The sequence below is a fragment of the Opisthocomus hoazin genome, chromosome 15 (genome assembly GCF_030867145.1).
Source record: "Opisthocomus hoazin isolate bOpiHoa1 chromosome 15, bOpiHoa1.hap1, whole genome shotgun sequence".
NCBI lineage: Eukaryota > Metazoa > Chordata > Aves > Opisthocomiformes > Opisthocomidae > Opisthocomus > Opisthocomus hoazin.
Genome location: NC_134428.1, coordinates 9,066,849 through 9,084,859, shown reverse-complemented (window position 1 = coordinate 9,084,859; position 18,011 = coordinate 9,066,849). Strand labels below are relative to the sequence as shown.

Genomic DNA, 18,011 nt, shown 5'->3' with positions numbered 1-18,011 from the left:
AAGCTGGAGGTGAGGTGACTCACAGCCGCGCAGAGGGAAGTCGGCCGTGCCGGGAGGAGCAGCCTGGGTACCAGCCCCAGCCCAGCTCTTCAGACAGGAGACTGGAGTCAGCACGGTGCTTCCAGATCGGGTCACATGGGCTGTGTCCCGCACCGCTCCTTTCCTGTTTCTCCTGAAATAAAAAATCCTGTTTCTTTTACATGACTGACGGACTGGAACTGGGCCTTTGGTGGACGTCACTGCGGGGGAACCAAAGCCATTCAGATCATCGTGCATTACTGTGCAGAACAGACTGGCCTGTCCATTGGACAAAGATTCCAGATCAGGTAAAGATTCAGTAACCTGGGCACACCTCATTTTACTTCAAGAAATGGGGATGTTTAGATAAAAACAAAGTGAGGTCCCTTTAAAATGGCTTTCTAGCAGAGGACAATAAGCCCAGCCGCCTTTACCCATTGAAAGCCTCATTACGGACAGAACTCCAGTTTTACATCTTCCATATTATCTGTGCAGTCATGTTTATCTTGGGAACTAATAAATGGGACCATTCTGCTGTGAGACATCTGTGAGCAACCTTTCACCTCCTGTCTGTTATTTTTATATTCAGTACTAAGAACTTTCATCAAAACAATGCTGTGGATTGATCTAATGACTTTCATCCCACTGCCTCGAAGAACAGCATTCTAATTGCCAAGGGTTTGTCTATGCCCATTTTGTGGAATAAGGGAAGACTTTCATTAGTGCTGATTAAACTTCCTGGAAAAGAGGGTCCACCTAGGAGAGCCACGCGAACCTCGCTCCTTCAGCTCCCCTAGCCAGGCAAACAGTTAAATCTTAGAACAGATTTAAATTGCTCCACTACAACCTCTATTTTGATTTAACTAACCAGCAAGTTAAACAAGCTTGCTGATATCAAGGTCGTAGAAAACATGAGGCATCGCTGCCCTTTTCTCACGTCCTGGTTTGCCGTGCCCCATCCTCGCCTGATCGCCCGTCGAGCGCACTGCCAGGCCAGGAGCACTGCACAGCATCAGCCCTCCAGCTCCTCTCAGGGACGGCATCGCCCTCGGCAGGACACCATCACTTCCTCCACCTCCTCCTCCTCCTCCCTGGGCTGGGGGCTGCCTCGCCGTCGCCCAAAGACCTCCCACGTTTCACAGCCAAGACCGTCTCTTTGCGCAGGCACCTGTGCTTTGCGCAGCTGACGTATCTCCGAACACGGCAAACGGTGCCCCGGGCTCACGGCCACCCTTGACTCGGCTCCCTCGGCTCAAAGCAGACATCTCACCCTGAATGAATTCTTCAGAAGTCAATTGTCCCCGTCCTTTCCGTGAACTGAATTAAACTGGGAACGTGAAGCATACAGCGTCAGCCTCCGCTTCAGGCGTCTTCACCTTTAGATAATTTCTAACCGCAAAGGATGGCTCAAAGCGTGTGGCTGGGAACACCTTTCACAGCAAAGCCACTACTAACAAGAAGCCAAAGGTAAGCCTTATTCACAGACGACTCCTCATCTTGCACCATTTAACGAGGAAGACAGACAAGAATGATACCATTGTTCGTTTTCATATCAATTGGCAGAAATTATCTTTATTAGAAAAATGAACTTTTCATATATTTACAATTTTTACATCATGTTATACTTGGCACGTGTGTTTTCCCCAAATAGTTATATACATTTCAGTACACACAGACATTTGAGTCCCCCATTCCCTTAATGTTTTTCTACATATTTAACAAAAATGAAGAACACAATACAGTTTGTAAGACAATCATAATAATTATATATTTCTCTATCGTAAAAAGTTTGAAGCAAACATGTTTTTTAGATATGTTTCAAAATATTTATACAGTATTAACACTCAGTCATGCACAGGGTTAAAATACGGTCGGGGGGCACTGCTGTGAGATGCTACGCGTAACGCAGGAGAGAAGCGTGTGAGCCCCAGCTCCTCCGAGGTGCAGCGCGTGCGGCTGGGCAGGCCCAGCTGCCGCCAGGACTGCGACGGTAGGGGCAGCCGGGGGCACGCGTACCTCTAACACGACAGCGAAAACTGTGTGCAGACAGACCCTCGTGTGTTAAAACTCCTTTCCGCTTGCTAAACCCATCTCATAAAACAGGCAGTAACTGGAGTGTCAAAACTAGTTTTTAATTATTCTCTTTTTCCCCAAACCACTTCTTTCGCGAATCCATGATACCATGAATTTTATAACGAAATTCAATTATTTTATGCTTGATTCCATTTCACCAATATTTTTTTTTTCTACTCTAACGTCCTGATTCATTTCCCCCAGTGTTAAGAGGTCTGCAAACCCCTACTAGTCTTTGCTAGCAATTGGGAATTGGTGACTTCGCCTTTGGTTTGAAATATTGCACTCTTGAGAGCGTTACAGTAAATTGCACTAGTAAATAACAGAAGCGATAGGCTTTTTAATTTACCTTGTACGGAATCAAATGGTTCCAAGATTTATGGCCAGATGTTATTTATGGAATGCAAATTTCTTCTGCTGCAATGTAGATCAGTGCTCCGTGCAACCTGTACAAATCAGTGCACTCGGAGTTTTTTCCCCCACCAGAACAAGAATATTTTTCTAACTGTACTAATAACTAATTTTCTTTCTGAGCAAAATCCTAAGTTAATATTGTGAATTCTTATTTTCTCAAGACACAAATGAAACTAAACTGGTCTTAGGATGACGACTGAAGATCCAAAGCTAATTTTCAGTTACATCTCCTTTTTTCAGAGTTCAACTGCAAATAACTTCTAATCAGATGCAAAATACCAATACATTATTTGAAACTGTTCATAAATTGTTGTAGAAGCTTTGTCACAATGCTGAATTTTTGTCTTGCCCCTCAACTTCCCCAAAACCTTTATACATGTACATATATATGAAGCCCATATGTAGCTTTTATATATACATGTATGTATACAAAGACTAGTCAGGACAACACATTGAATTTACATTATTCAAGTAAACAGGTAAAAATGTTTTTAAAAGTGTAATTTGAGATCTTAAAATATTTCTGGTGGTTTTTGTTTAGCAGCACAAACATCAGTGTTTCATCTGAGCCAGCAAAAATCATTACAGTGTATGAAAGGAAGCACGAAATGCCCTTCAGGTTTAGCGTGAATTTGAATCTGATGAATTAAAATTAACACCGTTACCTCACAGGTGCAGTGCTTCTGAGAGAACCTGAAATGCACGGATGCAAATTTTGCATCGTTAGTTGAGAAGTGGGTAGGAGGTTGCCTGCCACGGCACTGCGTCCTGTCTGTACCTCTGGTTGCAGCAGGGAAGACGCGAGCTACTCTGTGCGTGTGGGTGTGAAGCGTGAAGGCAGGGAGATGAAGCTGCTCTTCGCCCGTGCAAAAGGGACGTTCTGAAATGAATAAGACTATTTCAAAATATTATAGCTGATATAAAGTATAAACTGTAAACAGGTCTTATTAAAAATGGCACTAGATTACTCCCCAGCGGCACACAGTTCTACAGGACGCAACTTCCGTACCTTTGCAACACGAGGTTTGCGTTTGGTGTTTTTATTTCTGAGCGTGACCTGCACCAAGGATCTGCTCTCCCACCACTCCCTCACACATCCCTAAGTCAAAAGGTGTTTTGCCTAAGCTTGGAATCCAGACCTAGGCCAGGTAGAAATGAACTAACCAAAAATTTTCATCTTGCAGATGCAGGACTGGGAACCAAGTTCTTCCCCAAGACACACTTGCAGTAACCTGTAGGCGAAATTTGACCCTACAGAATTTTCTGTTTCTGGGTTAAGGTGGAAAAATTAATAACTATCCAACTCTCCCTTTGAAAAAAGCTCAGGAACTACTTCAAACAAATGATTCCAAGGTATTTTTTGTCGTAAGTTTTGGTTAGAGCACTGTAAATTTAGAAAAGAAGCTGAATACCGCAATCGTCTCTTGGTTAAAGTCTCCACATCATTAATACTAGCGAGCTCAAAGGCCTGCACGCTGGCTGAGAAAAGTGATTCCGACTAAAACTCCACTGCTAAATACTGTCTCCGTATGCAAAACCGAGTTGGAAAACTGCCCAGCCCGCACGCAGGCATACGCGGGCGGCTGCCGGTACACACGCCGGCTGATCCTTCCTGGGAATTCTTAGTTTTTAGGTGTCCTTCCTCAGCTACCTGAGGCACCGTGTTTAATGACCAGGTGTGTGGATCCTGTAAGCTGACGCAGAATTTTAACGTCAGTCGCCAGGCCAAGAGACCCTCTCCGGCCGCGAATTTTCCAAACAGGACGAGAAGAGATCCTTCTCCTACAGCTTTCTCACCTACAGCGAGCATCCCGTCTCGCCCTTTCGCACAGGGGCTCTCCCCTGACGTGTTGTCACCTGTCCCAGCAGAAGGCTGTCCTGATCCCAGCAGGTCCTCCAGCCTCTGCTGTGGCAGGTCTCAAACGCCACAAGGAATGCTGCCAGGGGCTGTGTGGATAGGGAGGTCGGGACGGGAGAGCAGAGCATGGCTCCACACGACGCACTGCCGACACGTGTCCCGCACCTGGGGGAGGTTCCTCACACACGACAGGGTTGGGAAGTGAATGCACGCACACGTGTGGATACTGTATATATATTTAGGTGAACTAGTTTAAACTATTAATAAACACAGCTTCTTATTGTATTTGGTAATTAAAATATCAGGCTTGTATCATTCAAAATAGTGCAACCTACATAGCAATATACAGGAAAATGACACCCGTTATTCCTCCCACCATTCACATGCTTGTGCACACGGAGATGGCAGGATACCCTTTTTCATAGGATTAACCTTTTGCATATTTAATTGTGTTCTTTGGCCCATTTCCCTGTGAAACCTCGTATGACAACATAAAGACTTTGGCTTCAAAAAAAAAAGAAAACTCCCGTTTGTTTCAGTGACTTTCAGAAACTTAAGTAGAATTCAAATCATTTTAGTTAAAAATTCTCATTTCCTCCAGAAGCCGCCCCCCTTGCAGCCTGTCACAGACCACCCGCCAGCGTGGGTAACTGTGAACCTCCAATTTAATATCTTTTTTTCAATTTGGAAGATGATTTACACTTCAAATGTTGCACAACACATCCTCCAAAACTCTCCTCGACTCCTCTGTCCTGTCCCAGCAGTGAAGGAGCAAGGGCTCCTTCCCGTAGCACGGCAGGCAGAGCCGCCTCGCCAGGGCCTGCGACTGCGCCGCTGTGGGCCCAAGGGCAGGGCTTGCAATGGAAACAGAAGCCAAAATATATTTCCGAAAGGTGTTTGCCATTAAACACTATTATTAAACAGGCGCAATAAAAAAATTATCAGACTAAAGAATCCTGTAGGAATGACGTAACACAAACCTCTTCCACACGGCTATGCTTATGTACTGCCATGCACAAAACAAACTAAAAAAATGTGTTCTTATAATGCATTTGCTCAGAAAAACATTTCATTTCTTCTGATAGTACCAGAAGTGCAAAACAAGACATTCTTCATTAGCATTTCATGTCGCTGTCAATACTACCCTTTGCCCGCTTTAAAGCTCAGTACCATTTCTGAGAAGTGAGGAAACCTCATCCGTTCCCAAGCAAAGCATCCTCTCACTTGGAACTTTACAGTGCACTGAGTAAGTATCACAATATTTATTGGTATTTACTTTCACAGTATTCTAACGTGCACATATAAATAGAATTTCTGAAATATATTAGTGAAAACAAATACTAATACAAAAGGGAAAGGACAAACCATCTAGGAGTATAACTGCTTATCACCACTACTTTTTAAGAGTTGGAGAGTCAAAACCACCCCTCTTTTAAATATGTAATACTATATTTAGTGTGGTTATCTACTAGTAAAGGTATCGCATGACAAGGTTACAGCATGGTTATATTCTCTACTAATTTAACGTTTTCAATACAGGTAAAGAATGAAGCAAAAGGAGTAAAAATTGTCATTTGAGTGCAAAACAACAAAAACCTGGTAAAGAATGAGGTAAATTATTTTACTTATATTATTCCTGGTTCTTAAATTATAGACATGACAAAATCATCACAAAATCAGAAGTGGCTGCTTACAGCTGTCAGACTGGCGTTCATGTCAAGAAAGCAGCTTCAGCTGCAACAGACGCATCCTCCAGCCCGTAACGGAAAAGCTGCCGAACCCGCGAGCAGAACCAAGGCGTCTCGGCTGCGCCGCGGGGCAAAGCGCGCTCGCAACCCTGACTTCCACAGTTGCAGGATGCTGGCTGGCAGCGCACGTCTTTTTAGGGAGCACGCTCTGTACACAGGTCGAGAGAAGCAGGGCAAAAAAAATCCCAAGCTGGACTGAGGTGAAATAAAAGAGGAGCTGATTTAGAGGGAGCACAGTAACCTCCCCGGCAGAGCAGGGGAAGCAAGGCAGGGCTTCTGCTCCTGCTGAGCAGGGCAACGGACACCAGAGCACACGACCCACCACCCCTCCGTCCCACGGACACCACCGCAATGCAGGTGACCAGGGGATCAATCCCACAGCGAAAGCTGAGCGCCCACAAGAATTCTACACCACGTGCGGTACGTGCACGTCAGACGGAGACATCTGCGCGACCGGGGCGATGCAGGAGACGTGCCGGTCTGAAGGCTACTCCCCCCGAACCGCAGCTTCAGAGCGCGCTGAGCCTTCCCCACCGCACCGCACTCCCATCTGTGCTCGCATCTACGCCCGCAGATAAACACACAGCTGTGATTAGACTGTGCTCCCTCCTAGGGACAGTAAATACTAACATGTTGCTAATACATTTAAAACAAGCCAGGACAGGTGGGTTTGGGCAGGGAAATGGCTCATATCATGAAAGTCATAGTTTAAAAGGCCTTTATGCTCCGTCAGCAGCTCCTTCAGCACCGTCATAGACTTTAAAGGCTCAGCTCTCGGTAAGAAAGTTTAGAGTAAAAAACCATAACATTGGTAAACCAAAAAATTTAAGTGTATCACTGGAAAACTGTTTTTACGTTGGAAGCCAGATTGCCCTAGACAGGAAAGAGACCTACTTTAGCAGGACTTCCAGTGAAGACAAGACTCAAGCTGGGGAAGGGAAAGTTTAGCAAGGCAACATACAACACTCCATCTCGAAATACGCACATGGTGTGATGATTAACACTTAACACAATCTAGCCAAGCCACAGGAGAGACATGGTTACTGTTAACTAAGAGAGGATTTTGTGACAAAAGATCTATTTTCACTAGGTTTTATATATCAAACTTCTTAGATGAAACATAAAACAACGAAAAGATTCACCTCTTGAATTCCCCCTCCATCCAAGCTGACCCTCAGACCCTTAGATTCGTACCCCAATTCCTGTTCTCCACTGACAAACCCAGCAAGGGAAGGAATAGTACCACAGTCTTCCCCAGCGCTAAGATGCATCTGCTACACTGCAGAAATACGAAAATAGCAAGTTCTTCTACCAGGAACAGATCTGACACTTCTGTTTCCTGCTGGATAGTCAGGTGGCATAAAGGCGGCGATGGCACCGACCAGGCTGGGCGTACCGCAGACCGCACAAGCCACGGGTGCCACCTCAGCAACCACTTGCGTGAGCGCAGGAGCCTAAAGGCACCTGCACGGTTTCCCTTGGTACCGACTTGGGGATTTAACTGGCAGATTTTTGAGGCTGGGCATAAACAGACTGTTACTTTCTAAGCCCGTTTAACTGAGATGTCTAAGCTAGGAGCCTATACTTTCTAAAAAGTCAACAGAGAGAGGTAAAACCTTCCAGGACACTTCACACCCATAACTGCTCCCAAGCCTTCAGTGCTCTGAGCCACCATTCGGAGGGAGCTTTCTCTCTCTCCCAACAACAGAAAGAGCTTCCTCTTCCAGCACAGAAACCCAAAGCTGCACACACAGCTCTAGCTTTTGGTTCCTTTAAAACTATGTAAAAAGATCTATTTTCACCAGGAAAAAAAAAAAAAAAAACCAACAAACCCCACTCCTGATTTCCCTTCTGAGCCTTATTTCATCCCCTAAGCGTTCTGAAAGATCACACAGAAAGAGACATGTATTCGAAACGAGATGCTGCCAAAACACAGTGAGCTGGCGGTGATTTGCTTTCTGGTTGTCCACAGCACTCTTCATCCTAACCGAGCTGCTCAGACAGCAGACTAATGAATTCTGAACAAAAGCTGCTAAAACAATAAATGAAATTTTCCAGAAATACAAAACCTTAATTGATTTTCCTTAATTTTACCTTATATATTAAAATACCTTATTTCCATGCGTTGAAGTTAGTGGGTGGCTACACTGCCCTACGAAACACAAGCAGAACACAAATCCCATTTGAAAGGAAAAAGGAAAATCCACTGTGGTGAAAAGGGAAAGACAAAAACATGAAGAAATTCTACAATGTCTTCAAAAGAGGAAAAAAGCAAGAAGCAGGTATGTCTATACAGCTGGTTTTACCTCCGTGTACCTACTCCATTCCTCAGCAATTCAATATCCTGCCTCCACAAAAGTTGTCGTCCGGGAGCAGTGCAATACTACGGGACACGCTACCAAGAATGGCCCAGATCAGTTACAGCCTGACTCAGTTCCAGCTGGAGCCACGGGAAATCCTGGCGATAGGAATGGCCAACAAACTGCTAGAGCTGGAATCGGGGAAAATGTAACAAGTCACCAGCACCATCCAGCAAGGGACAGAAAGGATGGCCACCTGGGCAGGAAGATTCTTTGCTCCTCTTCAAGAATAGCAGCAGCTAGAGTGAGAGAGAGGGAAATACAGAAAGTCTTGATCTCGGTTTGATTGAAAGTCAGTGCAAATAAATCAACAAAGCTCAGGCAATATTCCGAATTCCACGCGCTCTACAGCTGAGCCTCACAAGCTGTGGCTTGTGGCTCTGCTGTTGAAGATTTTTCTTCAACTTCTCTGCTGCTGCTTCTTCACGCATATACATCCGCAGCCACACCAGCTACTCGCCTACAGCCCTGTGCTTCAGCCTTCTCTTACCACTTTATTCACCCGTATTATGTGCCAATCAAAACAACAAATGCATGCAGATTCTTATTCCCTCTACTTTCAGTATCTGGGGTTTTTTCCCCCCCTTTAAGGCAGCATCTTTTATTTCCATGTGAACAACTGCTGTGCAACATTATCAAGTCTTCCCTCTGCTTCTTCAATTTGTTTTGGTTTAGGGGAGGTGGTTGTATTGCATATTTGCAGCTAATAATAAAAATAATAAAAAATCTCTACAGTCACCAGAAACTTACTCAAATCAGAAAAAGCCAGCACTGCAGGATGTTTCTTTATAGCTAATCTGCTTGTACATTTCACAGAAGGATAAATTCACCTGGCTTTAGGATGTTTACAGTGGGACCTCAACAGTTTACTTAGAAAATGTTGCAAATGGGAATTTTTCTCTCCCCCAGCTTCACATACAGTACTTGCCTATACACTAAATTACGTGTGTCTAGTTAAATCGAGGTGATGGTACAAAAGACTTGGAGCGATCAGCTAATGTTTTGAGAGCTTTACGATGATGCGAAAGGCAAGAGCCACCACCGAGGTCTACGATTCGCTTGGTAAAATTCTCAGTGACATGCGTGGCCGTTGTTGGTATGATATCAGCAAGTACCACATCTGCTGAAACACGCCAGACTGAAAACACTTCAGGTTTTACTCCATATACTACGATTTGGATTGGAAATGAAAATTTGCCTGAAATATTTCTACTAAACGCGTTACACCAATATTAATGCCTCTAGTGCATTTGCCTTCCTGCAGCCCTAAGACAAAGAGTATAACTAGGTCTTTGGGACAAGGGTTTGGTTCCTGCAAAGCGGCGCTCGTCCCTTAGACACCCTAGCCCTGCTTAGCTCGTACAACTGCTCCTAAGAAATGTGAGTCTCTCTAAGGGCAGTTAAGGATCATCTGCTTGTAAAAGCAACGTCCAGTGAGGAACCAGAAAGCATACCGTGTGAATCAGGGCCAATAACTGTGTCCCAATGTTGAACAAAGAATACTTCAAACCTATTTGCTCTGAACAGATATGCTTTCTCAAAAGACTTATAATAAAGTACACTGAGATTTTTGGAAGCTGGAACGAGACTTGGAAGCCCAAATCTCATTACATTTCATTCCTTCAAAAATCTCATCCTTCACCATCATGGTGAACATACAAACACAGCTGTAAACACCAAGAACTCCTTCTAGATTGTTTGGTAGTTAAAGTCAGCTTAAATCTGTTTAATAAAAAAAGCTGTAAACAAAATTCAAGAAGCTATATTTTGTCTATCCCTGTACATCATTTGTGTCACCTCCCATTTGTGACCCTGCTCTGCAGTATGCTATTCCAAATTAAACAACTTGCATGCTGCACCTCTGGCCCACAGACACTGCAAGTACAGCCGGCAGGCACGATTCTATCGAAAAGAGCTTCAGTTCAGAGAAAAGTTAGGGTAATATTCACATTCTCCAATTCACAGTGGTAACGGTTTCCCTGCTCGCTGTTCTTCAGTGGAATGTAGGGAGTAATGCTTGAACCATCTGAACTTCCCCTACAGAGAAAACCTAATGCAACTCTCCGAGTAGCAGGGGAATGGCAGAGCACCACCTGTTGAAGGCTTTCAGTATTTGAATATACTAGCCATTGAATTTACCTCTTCAGACTAAATTAAATTTACAGCTGTATACTCTGTTCCTGAAAGACTTCCTCTCTGCCTTTGCCCGCTCCCTTGTCGTTAAAATCTCGTGGGCTTTTTTCTTTTTCCAGTGGCGGTGAGGAGGGGTGTGCAGCAGGCATATTATTTGTGAAATCATCTGATTAATCTTTACCAGAAGTCACACAGCAACGCATCCCTGTTACGTGAATATCTTTGCATACCAGTTACAGCCTGATAGTAAAGATACTGTTCCTTAGCTATGTGTGCATATATATTCAATTTATCTAACAGACTTGATTGGAGAGGTTAAAAAAAAGGCCTGATGTTCAACAAATATGCACAATATTCTGGAAGGAAGAAGTCGCACAAAAAGTGTTGATCCTTCACTGTGTATGCAAATAAATCGTATTGCGCTCCTCACTGATTACACTGAACGTATGGCTGTCGGTGTTTGATGCTGTATTAACAGCTTTAATAATATTAATATACAATTAATTCGCTATCACTACTACGCTATGAACAAAGAAGTACAGTGGGGTGGGATCTGGTTTGGGAAGTGAAGGAATGAAAGAAATACTATACAGCCCTGAGTAATCACCAGCACGGGGCAGATGCAGACTGACGCACACGTTAGGCCTCAAGGTCACTATAAAGTCCACAGCTCCGTAGTAAGTGCCATATAGCGGTATCTAAAAATATATACTCTGGGTTAGGCAGCTGTGAAATTCCTGACGAGATGACTGCAGACTTTTCAATGAGCTTGGTTTGTAATGGTAAGGGCACGTGAAAGAGAAGAAAAGCGTTTGTGCAGGAACGCTAGCCAGTACCCAGGGGGCTTCCTTTTGGTACACAGCAGTTCACATGTTTGGGCCTAGAGCCGTCCCAGTTATGGTCTAGCAGTCTAGAACAAACAGATTAACTTTGTGCTAACATACTGTATTCACTTATTAAGGTCCCAGGCTTTGGGGATTTTTAAATTTTTATTTGGCTTTGGAAATGATTATGAAGCTAAAATATATTTTTGAAAGTCTAGCCTTTTGTTCCCATCTAGAGACTTACTTTCAAAACTGTGCAAATGCATTCCTAATTCTTTTCGTCTGTGTCATACTACATGCATACCATATTGCTTATCCAGTACTAGCAAATCATTAAACATTTGTAAGGACAAAAGTACATTGAATGATATTCAGCAACATAAATTAGAATAACCGAAATAGGAAAATAATTAGATACAAAACAGCATAGTTGCCAACATATATTGGGGCTATTTCAGTACAGCTTGCCATTTATATATAAAGCATACATAAATGGCTATTTTTTATCCTTTTCAACAAGACATATTTTAAAAGGATAGTTAAGAGCATACTAGTTTACCTATTCATGTACAAAAGTACACTGGGAAAGGGAGAGGTTTACATATCATTTACCATAGCAGGATACTGTTAAAGGAGAAATTCTCCCTCTAAGATGGTGGCAACTGTTTTTTCCCTATAGATAACGTGTTCATGGAAAATTTAAACATCTGATTCAATGCTAGGCATTTTCTTATACACGCGTCTATTGCTACAGGAATTTAAAACCCTTGGAGTTGAGTACAAGCTATTCCTATTGGCAACGTAAGGCAAAACATGCTCTGAAATGTACATGTCATTACGGATCTGACCATCCCTGGAACAGTATGATGCTGTAGACTTTATGGATGACCTTAAATAATTGTCATTTCTTCCTCTTGTGGGCAATGAAAGTTTATAGAGATCAGCTGGACTTCGCCTAAGAGACAAGTGCTGGTCATCACGACACGAGTGCAGAAAGGGGTTATCGTCTGAGTGCAGAGGATACAGGGACTTGCTCCGCTTACTGTCCTCTAGAGCAGGAGTTAAAAGTGAGGCCTTGTTGCTCAACAGTTTGCTTGAGGGAACACTAAACATGCTTGCATATGGACTACTTTGTAGAAATTTCTCTCTCTCTTTCAAGCTTATACTACGAGAAGGTCTTCCAATATCAAGTTCCCTGGACTTATCAGCGATATTATCAAAAGAATGTTGCCTGCTAATCCTCAACTTATTTTTTTTATGATATTGCAGAGCATTATTTTGTGACCAACTGTGCCCATATATTTCTTCAGGAAGTGATAAGTTCGTCGTGTCCTGCAGCATCTGATCTTCTTCGATATCATAGAGGTTCCCCATCCGCAAGCAGGCGTCGCATTTATAGGGAGATCTGCTCGAATAGTGTCCCGCATAAGTGGGCAGATTGGAAAGGCAGCTCCTGCAGTGGGTGGAGTTCTGTCTGTATCTGTCGTTCGCGTCAACTAGGGAAGCATTTTTATCTTTTGAAGTGTAGTGCTTTGCATAAAGTTTATACTGGTCATTGTTTGGAAGACTGTCTTCATTATGCAAGGGAGCCCTGTTAGCATGTTCTGCTTTCCTGTAGTTGTCGTTGTGGTCTTGGTAAACATCAGGAAACTCTATTGTTTCTGGAAGGACAATGTTTTCGATGTACTGAGGTGTGTCCAAGCGGAATCCGGGCTCCTTGTCAGCATCAATCGTGTAGATTTTCTCCCGTGGAGAGCTCTGTTTGGTTTTCAGATATGTCAGTTCCACTTCACTACAGTCTTTTGGGTATTTCGATGCTGCTGTCCTTTTTTTAAAATTGTCCTTGGTTTTGTGGTGCTTGTTGTTGTTTTCAGGTTCCATGTGGCAAGTAGCTCGGCTTGATGTCTCTGACACATCTGAATGGACAATCTCTTCAGGAAGGTATCTTTGGCTTTTCACTGAAAGCTGCCTGTTTTCATCTGACCCGTTTTCTCTCTGGGAACCTTGGCTCTGACGTACAGACTCTTGACGTAAAGATTCAACAGATTTCCTCCAAAGCTGCCTGGGTCTGGAGTTCGTTTTCGCTTCTGCTGTTACTGCAACCTCTACTGTGTTTGGATTGGACTCATTCAGCGTGAGAGGATGCTGACCTTGGAAAACATAGTTGTTAAGATTGTCCTTGTGTCGATTGCCAGGAAGCGTCTGGAGTTCACTCACGTTGTCACCAAAAAAGTTGGATCTGTTATCAGAAAATATCAAGTTTCCCTTATCCATGACCATGTCCATAATCAAGGAACCCCTCTGAATAAAATCAGCTGTTCTTTTGGGGGAGTTAATTCTTGAAGGATTGATATTGGTCATATTTTTTGCTGTTCGCAGTAGTTTTAACATGTTGGTTTGGGAATTGGTCAAAGTAAAGTCAGGAGACTTCTTTTTTTCTTCAATGTGTACTCCATGAATGCAGCTGTAAATACCCTGTAATATGAGTAATATAAAATTAATTAAATCACTAGGTGTAAATTTTAAATACTCCCATTCTATTTTTATTTAGCAATAAAGAAAAATTAAACATTGCTTATCTAATGACTGGAAAGATCAAAAGTACATATCTATACTTTTAGCATTTCCTTACATTGATAAGGAAGAATAATTTCTGTCGTATCTGTTGGAATCATAAAGGAGAAAAATTGCCAGTATTTTACAAACCAATGGTCTGTGTTGGCCTCCCCTCCCTTACTTATTCCAGAAAACAAGATTAGAAGGGACCCCAGAAGGTTCCCTAGTCTCATCACACAATGTAACTAACCTTTAGGCAACTCTATTATTTTACACCGGTGACTAAGTTACCCCTCTAAACAACCCTGCAGTCAGGCCATTTTCTTGGAAGTCAAGGTACTCTTCACTCCCACTGAAATAAGAAGGCTTCTAGTCATTGTAGTTTAGCTTTTCTGTTTCCTATCCTAGTACATATTAGAAAAATCCCAGCTCTTTCTACAGCCTGAATTTGAGTTCATTCTGAGCCAAAGGCTGCAGCCCATCTTCTAACTCCAACCTCTTTTGTCAATCCTGTGAGCTCAAGTGACATTTCCAACCCTGTGAACTTGTAATTTGCAGAAATCTGCCTTTCAAATAGGTCCTCTTCTCCCCCTGCATTGGTTAGGAGAATTTCACACGCAAAAGGCCACAAGCAGAAAATTCAAAATGTGGAGGTTAAAGCGTATATGCTTTTTTAGACAATCCCCAAGAGGGTAGAGCAGAGTATTTTTAACGCGGTCCCAACAGAGTCCAATTTACTCAACAGGGTAATTTCAGCACATTTGAAAGCAATTAGACATTTTAGTACCATTTTCAATTCTCCTCAGCTATATAAAAAATCCAGCAAAATCAACAACCTAATGAAAGTACTATGTGTTTAAAAAGGAAAAAGACAGACAAAACCCAACTAATTTGCCAAAAATACAAGAACACACTTCCCTTATTTCATTACCAGTATCAGTTATTCAGATATGTAAACACCCAAACTTCGGGTTTGGTAAACTCATCATTAAAACCTGTCTTAGTGTCTAACCAAACATAACTGATACTTGAGTTTGACCTTTTTTTCATATGGTTTATTCAAGTCTGCTATCAAGAAAAGCTTATAAAAATATGCCAGTATATATTCCAGTGTATTTTTATCACTGAAAATCCACTTGTTTAAGAAATACACAAAACTGAGAGCTAATGTCTGTCATGACTTTAGTATTTATTTTGTTTGGATTTTTTTGTGGAAATTCATCCATTTGCTGCATCTGAGCACCTCTACCACTTCTTCACCCAGACGTCCCCTAAACACATTTGTTTTCAGCATTGGATTACTGATTATCCTGGCACACGCTACTTCATACCCTGGAATAATCCAACGGAGAAAAGGCTTCCCACGGCGTGCAAGCACATCCCAGGCCCACTGACTACTCTAGAGCGTCACACTGATGCTCTACCATGTGTTTCAAATGTCCGGGTGGGAATAAAAGGACAGGTAATGTTTTAGGGAGGTAGCATTTACTTTGTCTGTTGCCTGAAGGGGGAAAATGAAAGTAGTACTAACCCTACTGATTGAGAACAGCAATCCCGGCCTATCTGAGCAGACTCCAGTGAAGCAGAATCTCAGTTTCCAGTAAAATAAGTGCTCCCAGACAAAGGTTATTAAACTGAGCGCCATGGCTGCTGCCAGCATATAAAACACTCCTGCCATGTTGTCGATGTCCAGCTGGCTGCTCATGACTTCGTTCTTCTCATTGTGGCAAATCCCAGTCAGCCACAGGGTTTCTAACTCTTCCATTTCCCCTAGGGAGAGCAAAGAGTCAAACCAGTTAGAATGCAAAAAGTCACTGCTCCCAGTATTCAAAAGTCTTGGCAAGTTTAAAAACGCAGCACCATTTAACGTTTGTTTGTGGAGTACTTTAGTCTTACCTCCTTGGGATTTGCAAATATAGCAGATTTCAACTCACAGCGCCGTGGTTTCAGATGTCCTCAGATTCCATACATGGCATGGGAAGCTGGCTGCTCTAGAAAGCAGGATTTGTGATTTGGGTAAAACTTCCTTCTGCGTGCTGCGACTAGAACCGCTCGTTACAGCCAGCGGAATTGGAGGTTCCCATCCCAGCCCCGTCCACGAGAGCTGCATTCAGGGCACGCCCGGAGGGTCCCCCTGTCCCCATCACACGGGTGCCACCGGAGCTGCTCCCACCCGCAGGTCCGGCTGGCAGCACGCCCGCCGATCACACGCAGACCCTCGCAGACGGCAGCGTCCTCGGCAGCACCCACAAACGCAGCTAAAGACAGCCCGACCTGCACGCTGCCACCCGTGTGATTCACAAACACCCCAGTATATACAGAAATATATATGTGTATATAGATATATACACCCCTCGCATGCTGGCATGGGCCAAGTCCGTGCCCAGACCCTATACGCCCCTCACCCAGGCACCGGCTTGGAGCTCGGGTCTCTCCAGAAGTCCCCTAACAAATCTCATCTGCTCCCCCCAGCCATGAACACCTAGCGGAAAGTGAGCTCACATTGCAGCCGGCTAGGAGCTGAGTTCAGTGAAGAGCTGGGACAGGCTGTAGCCACCAGACTTGGTCAGACAGGCATCCTGACACACAGCCAGACCCTGCCATGCCTCCTCCTCTCCACTTTCCCACGTCTGATCCTCCGACCCCTGCCTTTGGCCCTTCGCTTAATCATCGCAAAATAAATCTCACACATTCTCGCAATCCCTTTAAACCACACCAGAAGAAGTTTGTTCTTTCCTGTGAGACTCCGGGTAACCCCATTCCTCCTTTTTGGAGAAGTTGCAGGGTTCTGGCTGAACCTCTCCTGACGTGTCTGTTCTCTGCTATCATCTCTGGTATCTCCTGTTCCCTAGGGCTGGGGGATCTGGGGATTTGATTTGTCGCTGTCCTTGCCTCTTGTTCTATTTTTTCTGTTGAACAGCCACTAACCAGATAACCTTACAACCCAGGTATCTACAGACACTTTGCATCCACACATCCCTTCCATATTCTTACTCCAGCCTCCCAGCCCGAGAAGATGTTTTTGCAGGTTAAAAGACAGACCACCCAAAGATTAAACAGCAAGTTTAAAAACCCAGCATGAGCAGCAGCACCCAGGCCATGCCGTCGGCCGCCCCTGAAACTGCCCGGGCCACTGCTGCCGTAGCCGTTCGTCACATACTCCCCTCGCAGCTGGCTGCACTGCTGTCATAGGGGAACCGAGTCCGAGATGCAGCTTTGAACCGCTTTCTGATCTACAAGCACTTTAGAAATTGAAAACATTCTTTATGACAACTTTCTGGGTTTGTCCCCGGTACTGCTTCTATTTATGGCAGTGACAATCAGCAATGCCAGATGCAAGAGCACTCAACGCATCACGTCTGGAGCTTGTAGGAATTTTACACCGGGAATGGAAACCCTGACTAGCTTTACCCGGATACACACAGAGCAAGTGAGGAAAAATAGTTGTATATGATGCTGTATTAAGAAAGTCTATTGTGTTTCACACACCACTTGCTTTTCTGTAGAAAATAACTGTCACTTAATGCCTGCATACCTGTAGGAATACAGGATGGCCCTTTTCCTGTTTAAGTTTCTTTTTTTTTTTTAATTTTTACGTAATTAGCAGTAGCTTTCAAATACAGCTCTTCTCCCGGCTTTGTCTCTTTTCACTTTGTGTTCTCCCCCGGAGATATGGGTGACGCAGTAACTGCAAGCCCTTCCCACATCACGCACCCCTGGCATCACCCACCCTTGCTCCTCGCCGTCTCCTCTGGCCTTTCACTGCCACCACTGCCTGCCTCCTGCGCAGGGGCAGAGCCACCAACGGCATCGCCACGTGCCTGAAACCGAGCGGTCCTGGTTTCTGTTTCCAGCCACGCCACGTCCCCACTGCCACGGGAACCCTTCACCTCCTCGCAGCGGGGAAGCAGACCCACTCCCTCCCTCTGCCGCCCAGCCGCAGGCTCCCAGTCTGCAGCTCAGCGGCGGGATGCGGCCTCCGACGAAGGACGCTGTCGCTTCGCAGTGGCTGCCACTGCCAGCACGG

At 44.2% G+C, this 18,011-nt stretch overlaps 1 protein-coding gene across 5 annotated transcripts in view; it reads right to left on the bottom strand.

Annotated features, from left to right (window-relative positions):
* Window positions 1-1,582: 1,582 nt before the first annotated feature.
* The window catches only part of GRIN2A (glutamate ionotropic receptor NMDA type subunit 2A), a 189,958-nt gene continuing 173,529 nt past the window's right edge, over window positions 1,583-18,011 (bottom strand). For 2 of the 5 annotated variants that reach the window (XM_075436445.1, XM_075436444.1), the window contains exons 12-13: window positions 15,516-15,754; window positions 8,619-13,903 (exon numbers count right to left, since the gene is read on the bottom strand). In XM_075436445.1, coding sequence (XP_075292560.1) covers window positions 12,128-13,903; window positions 15,516-15,754 — 2,015 coding nt within the window. In that variant the 3' untranslated portion in view covers window positions 8,619-12,127. Of the gene's footprint in view, window positions 13,904-15,515; window positions 15,755-18,011 lie in introns of all 5 variants that reach the window. The other 3 variants (XM_075436447.1, XM_075436446.1, XM_075436448.1) reach the window with 3 other exon arrangements.